We start from the raw sequence: 9,754 nt of genomic DNA, 5'->3' as shown, positions 1-9,754 counted from the left end.
TATTCGAATACCAGTTGGAAGATTCGTATTTTTAACAGGTTTAATATACAAACATTGCATGCATTACATGTATATACACCGGGTATTTGTTTAAAAGTATATACCAATTAACGAGTCCATTCCTTTACCATTAGTCTTTTTTTTTGTTGAAAGACCACTTTGACTTTGATCTTCATTCTTCTTTCAAATCATACTCAGTAAAATTATATTTCAAACTTAAAAGCTTTATATATACTAAGTGGTCTTTTCTATCTAAACAAATGTTTGGAGCATCTTAGGAATAATGTGAATACTTTTATCGCCATATGTGATCACACTCTGGTTTATTATAGGGTTCGTTATTATTCCCGTCACTTGCCCAGGGATCTCCCCGCCATAATGTACTGGAGAATCTGACGTTCACGAATACGCTTTAATTCCTTTCTGATCTTATCACTGTATTTGGCAGACTCTGAAAATTAAGAATTAATTATCAATGAGAAAGAAATCTACACACTTGTAAATAGTATAAAATTTTAAATATAATTAATTAATCATCAATATTAGGTAATATAAATCAATCTTCACACTTGTAAATTGCTTGAGATATTAAGAGTCAGTCCGCGAGAAAACCATGCAGAACTGTCCAAATCGAAGGTTGTCATATCTTAATGAAATTTGGTGGGTAGTTTGACTTTATAATATGTTATTCAAAAATGGCAAAAAAAATCCCCATCATTCAACATGGCAGCCGTAGGCAGCGCCAACTCCTTTTTGCACATTTAAGTACAAGTGCACTTAAAAAAAATCAAGAAAAATGGTAAAATTCACATTTAATTCATTTTACTCAAAATTAAACTTGCATTTCCATTAAGGTATTTTTAAGTAACATAAGACTATGTTCTTTCAAAATTGACATTTGTCATAATCAAATATGCAATATATCAAAGGGCAGACAACTCTTGAAAATTGGCATGATGCCAATTTTCAAGAATTGCCAAAAGCATTACAAATTTAATGCCCCAAATCTTCCAAGACCAATCTTTGAAATTAATTTTTTTGATTTTATTGTACAAATATAACTCTAAACATTATCTTTGCAAAATATTGAGCTTGGGATATAATAAATAATTGAGATATGGGGATTTACATATTGCCAATTTTTGAAAAAATTGCTCAAACTCAAATGGGTTACAAAGTCAAATATAGTACTTAAAATTATAAACAATTTATGTTAGATATTGAAACATGTAACAATTTTCTTTGAAATAATAATTAAGATTGAAAAATATTAAAATTAAAAATTAAATTAAACTAAATTGTCAGAAATTACCCCTAATATGAGGATTAGCATTTTGCCAATTGTTTAGAAATGAAAAAAAGCTTACTTGCAATTTTTAAACAATCATATGAATATTCATGTTCCTTACATTTTGTATTCAGTAAGTTAGTATCTTTTTAATTAATAAAAGGGAAATTACAAGTATTTAAATTCAAACAGACTCTCAGTATCATTCATATAAATTTTGAGACTTGAACATATAAAATTTGAGCCTTCACTAAGTTGTTTGCTTTCTGCCAATTTTAAATTGGTACAATCTTTTAAAAATACTAACAGGAGATGTTATACAAAATACTCCATAAAGGAGTTTAAGAAAATGAAAGATGCTGGAGTTTACTCTTATTCCACTTCCCGAATCAAACAATTGTCTTCTTTTTTCGCTTGGCAAATATTCTTTTCAGGTAAGTTTAATTTTACCCCCCCCCTTTAAAATCGTTTCTATATCACTGCTATGACTGCGATTTTCGTGAATAAGAGATTTTATGAACACGAATAAATCAACTTGAATTAAATAATGGGGGATTGAATTTATAAAATATATATTGTTTATAAATTTGTGTATATGAAGTGATTTAATCTAAAATAAAAAATATAATACGTTTTCCGTTCCGTTTTCCGTTCCTCGTTTTAGCAACCCCCCTCCAGAACCCTTATGATTTTTCATTATTTTATCCATTTCAATATTAGTATGTAAATTGTAGGGAGGTGGATGGGGTGAAACGATTGGGTACTAGATACACTCGTATATTTAATATCCTGACCTTGATCGACTGACACGCCCCCCCCCCAACTGTTTTCAGTGGATACATATAAGTGATATAACATTTAAAAAAACAATTTATCTCTTTCTGCAATGGTATTAATAATACCTTTATGGTTATTCAGAAAAAAGTATCAAATATTACTTTACAAAGCCTTATACAATTTTATTAATAATGTTTTGAAAATAATTTCGACAAAATTTGATAAGCCCCCCCCCCCCCCCCCCCCAATTTGAATGAATATGAATCCAGTCTTTTATCATGTTTATCATGTTTATAGCCGGTTTTAAATTTTTACCACTTTGTACTGCAAACTGGCAAAGTTTTGGCTGCAGTAACGACTCATATTTTCTTGGGGGGGGGGGGGGGGGGGGAGTGCCCTCCCCTGAATAATTTTGCCAATATTTAACGTGGAGGGTCCTATATCGGTGGGGTACCTAAATCGGTGGCATCTCCTTTTGAGCTGATGATTTTTAATAAGAAATCAGTGGCGTATATTCCTTTCTGCTAAGGTGTAGGCTTGTGTGAAGCCACATATTGAACCTGAGCTGCAAAGCTTTGGTAGACAAGGGGCTTCCTCTCGATAGGTATTGAGGGGGGGGGGGGTCAAAGGGACCACTTTTGCAAACTCAGACATCTGCAATTTTAATTTGACCAGTGAAAATAATATTGTACATATATTACAGTTTATATCGTGATGTGAAGACCACTTAACAAAACTGAGAACTTATCCTTTTATTTGATATCCGCTTAGAAAATATGGAAACTTCCTTACTAAATAATCAACAATTCCTCTTTTAAAAAATATATTAGATTAAGAATCTTCTGTTTTTCAATTAAATATCATAGAAATAATCCAAAAATATGGTAAAAGACTGTTATTTAAAATATGTGAAATTGTAGCCAAATATGGTATTTCAAAGTTAATTTAAAACATGTAGATATTATTTCCCAAGCTCAATATTTTAATACAAAGTAGACCTTAGATCATTCTTAAAGTAACAATTAATTTAATTTAATTTCAACCTTGGTCTTGAGAGAAACGAGCATCTAAAAATGGCTAAAAAATCATACTCATTTATTTAGGATCTATAAATAGATGTGTAAAAAATAAAATATTCATTTGAATTCAGTTTTTCCTCATTAATTGTGTTAATTGGACCATGACTTTGAAAATAAAACAAAATTTGAAAATAAACTGATTACAAAAGGTAACTTTTTGACTTGATCAATTTGTATACATTTTCCATTGAATTTTGTGTGATTTTCGATAAATATGCAGATGAGCTGTTACTAAAAACAGGTGCAGGGTTCAACATTTTTTTGTGAATATTCTGACTTCTACCTTTATGTAGAAAATTTTAAGCCACTAAAAACTCCCAAGTTGCAACCTTCCATTTGGACGATTTTTTTAATTTTGCATGGTTTTCTCGCGGACTGGCTCTTAAATGAATTAATCATTACAAAACAAGATTGATTTTGATTCTTCTGAGCTTACTTGCTCGCATGACTAGGCGACACGGCAGAATAAAGAAGTGAAGGTTTGCAAACATCCGGTGTCTGAAGTCCTGAATCACGTGATACCGCTCATATTGCCATATAAGGGCAGATTTCTCATGAACGTTTTCAAACTTTGTCCTTGTTATGAGATGTAAATTGAATTAGTACATGCTTTTAAAATTCTGACTAAACAAGTAGAATTTTTGTGTAAGTCAATGTGTCAATATAATCAAATATGAAAATTTGGTGTTGGAAACAGAAACTTCATAGAAGGGATACTAATAAAGAAGTTTTTTAAACTTCCACAAAATTACTGTTTTAATAAAACAATACACAATGGATTTTTGTTCTATTTCCTGTGTTGTGTTTATTTTAAGATCAGACGACACGTTCTTCAAAAATATGTAAGGAGTATATATGATAAGAGCCAATTTTGGCCCCCTAAAATCAACATTTTATAATGACATTCAGATATGTTTAATTGATATTTATTTTCAAGAAGAGATTATATTACAAAAATTTCTAATATATTTTTCACATTTATATGCACTCTTTAGCAGTAAATGACATGAGAAATAATGCTATTTTTGCTATCCAACAAAAAAGTCAAAAATATGTCTTTTTCTTGATGTTTTTTTCTTAATGGAAACATAGAGCGCAGTGTAGGTCATACATAATTTTTATGTCACTAATCAGTATTGGATAGATTCATATTTGTTAAAAATATAAAGCTTGTTCTACGCTGCACTCTATATTTTCTGGAAGAAAAACTGCTTGAAAATTAGCAGTTTTTTTTTTTACAAAACATGCTAAAATGGCGGGAAAACGTGATTTTTACGTCATATTTCTAAAATAACGGCATTTTGATCAAAATAAAAATGACCAACAAAGGTCGCATATATAGCTGTACAAATTAAAGCTATATATAAAGTAAAATTAAGATATTCATTTTAAGGGGCCAATTGAGACACTTACCATATATTGCTCTTTTTCCTCAGAATTTGTCATTGAAGTCTGGGTACTTAAACAATATTCCTCACAAAAAATTAGGGTACCTTACCAGCCATTTGGACAAGATACCACAGGGCCACATATATAACACTCATGGATTATCTTCTGAATGGCCTATAGCATCATTTTTGGTGTATTTATATTTAAAATCATTTTAAAAACAATGTAGAAATCAGAAGAGAATGACAAATATGAATTATTTTTATATACCACCAAGAGATACAAAACATATATTTGAGAAAGGTGTCGTCTGACTTTAAAAGTTTCGAATATTAATGACTAATCAGAATACTCACGTAAAAAGAGCGATGATCAGATTTACTATAAGGAGGTTGCCCACCATCATGTGTATTGCTGCTACAGCTTTAACACTCCAATCGACATCTGACGGTTATAAAAGATAGTAAAATATTAAAGGATACAGGATATTTGTTTAACACATTGACTCTTCATTTTATATTTAACCCAAGTATACTGTACTTGAGCTATAATGTTTATATATAATATATATTGTTTAACGTCTTAAACGAAATTTTCTCTCATGTAAAGATGTCATCGAATACAGGTGAGGGTTTCAAATTTAGACCTATACTTTGAATCCAGTACCATTGAGGGTTCTTTATCGTGCTAACACCAACCGTTACAAGGGACCTACTCTTTTAAATGTCATATCCAAAATACCCGTGAATTTAATTTCTAATGATTATTGCTTGTACAAACAAGCGAGTCCTCGCACACCATTGATTGAGAAAGGTAAGTCCTTGAACACTATTGGACTCATAATGTGTTTCTTTGAACCCATCTGGGAGATTTAGGGTTAGTCTTCGCTCACTATTCGACTGTTTAAAGTTAGTCCAGCACACACCCAAAATTACAATGTATACGACTGATTAGGATACGTCTGGTGCCTATTCAGAAGATGGGGGTTAGTCGTTGGATTTAATACTTGTATTTAAAACAATCAGACCTTGGCATGATGCGGCATTGCATTTTTTGCGCAGTAGTACTATGACATCAAAAACGTTAAATATTGGAGTCCCATTGCACCTTGGAGTGCTACAAATATACTAGAAAAGAAAGATCAACTTACCATCGTTGCTTATCTTTATGCCAAAGTCATCATCGAATACTTCTCCGTAGTACTGGTAGTAGGGGTAGTAGATGATCCTCCAGATCCGCCACTCGTACCACACTCCCGGGAACAGTTCAAGTTCATGCTGCTGATGGACGATAGCCTCAAAGAAAACCCCTACTCCCAGCACAAAGAATGCTATCGTAAATCAGAACTGTACCAGATGTAAGAGCTGAAAATTTAGATACATGTTGGTGTATATTTATCATTTGGATGTCGGCAATATTACTAAAGCCTTTTATGCATTAAGAAGAGCACTTTAAAAGTAATAAATTAATTTTCTGGACGATAAAACATTTGTTTTCCTGTCGTTTTAGTCCCCGGCCAGGATCTTATATTCACTGCGTTTCATCCTCATTTTACTGAAAGAATATTTTATTTTATACATATTTTATGAGTCAACTAGAAATTCATGTGCTGAATAATACTCTCCGTCCAAGAAAAAAATAACAGAACAAAACAATTACACGCAGATTTGATCGATCCCGGCTTGTTTTTCCTCGCCTTCTTTATTCTCATTAAAAAGGAAAAAAAACTCTATAAAAATGATAATGATGCTACGGTGGTATATTTAAAACACGCACTTATTTTTTTTTTAAATACCAGAAAAAAAATTATCTTGTGAAAACGACATAATTATCTTGTGAAAACGAGATATTATCTTGTGAAAACGACTTATTATTTTGTGAAAACGAGATATTATCTTGTGAAAACGACTTATTATCTTGTGAAAACGACATATTATCTTGTGAAAACGACATAATATCTTGTGAAAACGAGATATTATCTTGTGAAAACGACATATTATCTTGTGAAATCGAGATATTATCTTGTGAAAACGAGATATTATCTTGTGAAAACGACATAATTATCGTGTGAAAACGAGATATTATCTTGTAAAAACGACTTATTATCTTGTGAAAACGAGATATTATCTTGTGAAAACGACATATTATCTTGTGAAAACGAGATATTATCTTGTGAAAACGACATAATATCTTGTGAAAACGAGATATTATCTTGTGAAAAACGACATTATCTTGTGAAAACGACTTATTATCTTGTGAAAACGACATATCTATTATCTTGTGAAAACGAGATATTATCTTGTGTAAACGACTTTTCTTTTGAAAACGACATATTATCTTGTGAAAACGAGATATTATCTTGTGAAAACGACTTATTATCTTGTGAAAACGAGATATTATCTTGTGAAAACGAGATATTATCTTGTGAAAACGACATAATTATCTTGTGAAAACGAGATATTATCTTGTGAAAACGAGATATTATCTTGTGAAAACGACATATTATCTTGTGAAAACGACATATTATCTTGTGAAAACGAGATATTATCTTGTGAAAACGAGATATTATCTTGTGAAAACGACTTATTATCTTGTGAAAACGACATATTATCTTGTGAAAACGAGATATTATCTTGTAAAAACGACTTATTATCTTGTGAAAACGAGAAATTATCTTGTGAAAACGACTTATTATATTATGTCGTTTTCACAAGTTTGTGTGATATTTATTATTTCATATTGAATATATAATATATTCACCATTACAGAACCAATTATACTGACCCCCCCCCCTACACACTAGAGCTACTGTGAGCACTGAGCTCAAAAAATGATACCCACTGGTGGAAGTAATGGATCCTAGCCCCATATTTCCCATTTTTATGTCAAAAATATTTTAATATCTTTGTAAAAAATTGGGAGAGGCAGCTAACTCGAGCCAAGCCCTCTCGGGTCCCGATAAAGTTCAACTTGAAATTGAATATGAATCTTGATTAGGAACTATATGAGATTATGAGTTTAAATGGATATTTACCATAAGATCATTTCAACTATTAATGCAATAATTTAAATATTACATCCCTACATTGCAAAGCGTTACATTGCAAGTTTTTCCTTGATTTTAGAATAGTACAAACAAAATAAAAAAAATCCAACGAGGGTGGTGGTGGTGCGCACTCCCGAGGTGCTGGCCTTGGATCTGCCTTTGATTAAGTGGCGTTCTTGCATAAGCAGTTGCTAATGTTCCTCTTGGAAATATTCGTTCCACGAAGTATATGCTCGAAAATACAGTGTTGAAAATGGTTTAAAATTTTGAAAAGCAGAAAAATGGCAGTGAAAAACGAAATATTCTAACCCTTCTATAGTGATTGTCAATAGACGCACTGTATAAAGTATTTAAGATAAATCCTTTTTTTCTAAGAACTTTATTGATCGTGAAAACATTTTGCTTATGCATGAAGAAGATTACTTTAAGAAAAAAACATATCTCCACAAATCCGTGCGTCAAATATCACGCGATACCTCTCTAGAGGTTTGAATCTCCCCCTTTTTTGTCACAATAGGTTATTAACATGTATGGATAACTTCTTAATTGGAAAATATGATCAAAATCATACTGAACTGTATGTGTTTTTTTACTTATCTACTATGAAAAAATTATAATCCAATCTGTAGCTTATACGATTAATGGAAACTGCTGGTAGACTTCGCTTTCTCAAAATCATAATGGACGCATCTTTCTGGCAAAGTGAAAGTAGATGTTTGTACATACCAGTATGGTGAGCGTCACTGAAATAATGTCATAATCTTCAGGTTTTATTCAGTTAAAGACAGTAAATTAATATATCAAACGTAAAGGTTGCGTGAATTATTGATAAATTTATTAATATAAAACATTATTAATTAAACGTTATTTATTTAATTACGTGTACCTCGATTTACACATGCTGAACGGACACGCTGTCATTTTCACGCGCACATGTACATAGTTTGTTTACACCTGATGTTATAAAATCAAAGTGCCCTTTCATAAACAAAATATCAAAATACTATCTGTAAGATATTATAATATACATTTTTGTGAAATGCTCAATAAATTAATATCAACCACTTATTTATGAGAACTAAGGTGTGTTAAAATTCACAACGTCATTATGACGTTCCGTAAAACTACAAAATTCATCCATATACATATGCTATTTTGAAGACCCCTTACAGAAAATATGGAAGAGATATTGAAAAAAGAAAGTTGCTTTGAAAATATATATAGTCTGTAGATATACACAGAGCCAAAATTGTCCTATTTTTAAATCAGGCCAATTTTGGTACTTTTTGACTAGTTAATGTTTTTAAAGTAAATCCTAGTTAATTTTTTGAAGTACCCTTACTTGATGTTTTCTACGTGAACCTATTTAATGTTTTGTGTTTTAAAATATATTTTTGGAATAGATTTGAAATTGTAAAATATGATTCTTAACAATGGGTAAAATTTGAGAGCTACTACAAGAAAGGCCACTTCATGTCATGATCAGGAGGTCCGGGTTCAGCTCTGGTTTAATTAGGTTCAACGTTCTACGTTCAACTTAAGACATATAAACATTGGAAGTGCCTTTCCCGGCTTTAGAAGTGAAATTCACGGATCTCTTGGATTAGATTTTAAAAAAATAGGAGAGATCCAATGTTACAATAGGTGATAGCGCAATAGAAAACGCTCATTACTTAATTAAAATTGAAGTCCCTCTTTGGCATTGGTTTCTATGAGTAAAAAAAATCTCAAATAGGTTATACAACATACAATCAATCAATTAGACAGTACTGCTACATGTATAGTATACATGTAACATTTTAGGTTTGAAATGCTGACTAACACGTACATGTATACGTGTCATGCATGAAACATATAGAGATCACAAACAGTATTCAAGATCAAAACCCCATAAAACAATAAAAAAAAAAAAACACGGACTTCAAAAACATCAGAGGTGGGATCAGGGTCCGCCGGCATAAAACTTTGAGAATTCTCAAAGGAATTCTCCACTCTTGAAAGTCTTGAGAATACTTAGCTGAGAACTTAAGAATAAAACAGAGTTTAAGGAATTTATTTTTCTCAACTTTTTATGACGGTGGCTGAGTCTGAGAATTTTGGATTTGAGAAAATTCTCAGACTTGAGAGCATTCTCAGACTTAAGTATGTTTTATAACGGCGGACCCTGGCCCCACC

The 9,754-nt window shown here is 31.4% G+C and overlaps 1 protein-coding gene across 2 annotated transcripts; it reads right to left on the bottom strand.

Moving 5' to 3' along the window:
• Positions 1–244: 244 nt before the first annotated feature.
• LOC134249524 (transient receptor potential cation channel subfamily M member 5-like) lies at positions 245–5,975 on the bottom strand. Of its 2 annotated transcripts, none has more exons than XM_062731861.1 (4): positions 5,684–5,975; positions 4,890–4,977; positions 3,581–3,720; positions 245–451 (listed from the first exon to the last, which is right to left on the bottom strand). In XM_062731861.1, exons 2-4 carry the CDS (start codon positions 4,937–4,939, stop codon positions 351–353), a joined length of 291 nt encoding a protein of 96 aa, XP_062587845.1. In that variant the 5' UTR covers positions 4,940–4,977; positions 5,684–5,975; the 3' UTR covers positions 245–350. The 2 variants fall into 2 exon arrangements, with proteins under 2 accessions (XP_062587845.1, XP_062587846.1); XM_062731862.1 differs by lacking the exon at positions 5,684–5,975 and adding an exon at positions 5,561–5,667.
• Positions 5,976–9,754: the final 3,779 nt, after the last annotated feature.

Source organism: Saccostrea cucullata, unplaced genomic scaffold (genome assembly GCF_032062105.1).
Source record: "Saccostrea cucullata isolate Sc308-1 unplaced genomic scaffold, CSIRO_AGI_Scuc_v1 ctg18748, whole genome shotgun sequence".
NCBI lineage: Eukaryota > Metazoa > Mollusca > Bivalvia > Ostreida > Ostreidae > Saccostrea > Saccostrea cuccullata.
This window is presented reverse-complemented; position numbering and strand designations above follow the sequence as displayed.

Bases quoted from the DNA above. Each gene is read 5' to 3' on its own strand.
- LOC134249524 (XM_062731861.1), bottom strand. From the start codon at position 4,939: ATGATGGTGGGCAACCTCCTTATAGTAAATCTGATCATCGCTCTTTTT. The intron at 3,721-4,889 runs GTGAGTATTCTG...TCTCATAACAAG, and splicing joins CTGATCATCGCTCTTTTTAC to GACAAAGTTTGAAAACGTTC. The intron at 452-3,580 runs GTAAGCTCAGAA...CTTAATTTTCAG, and splicing joins TCGCCTAGTCATGCGAGCAA to AGTCTGCCAAATACAGTGAT.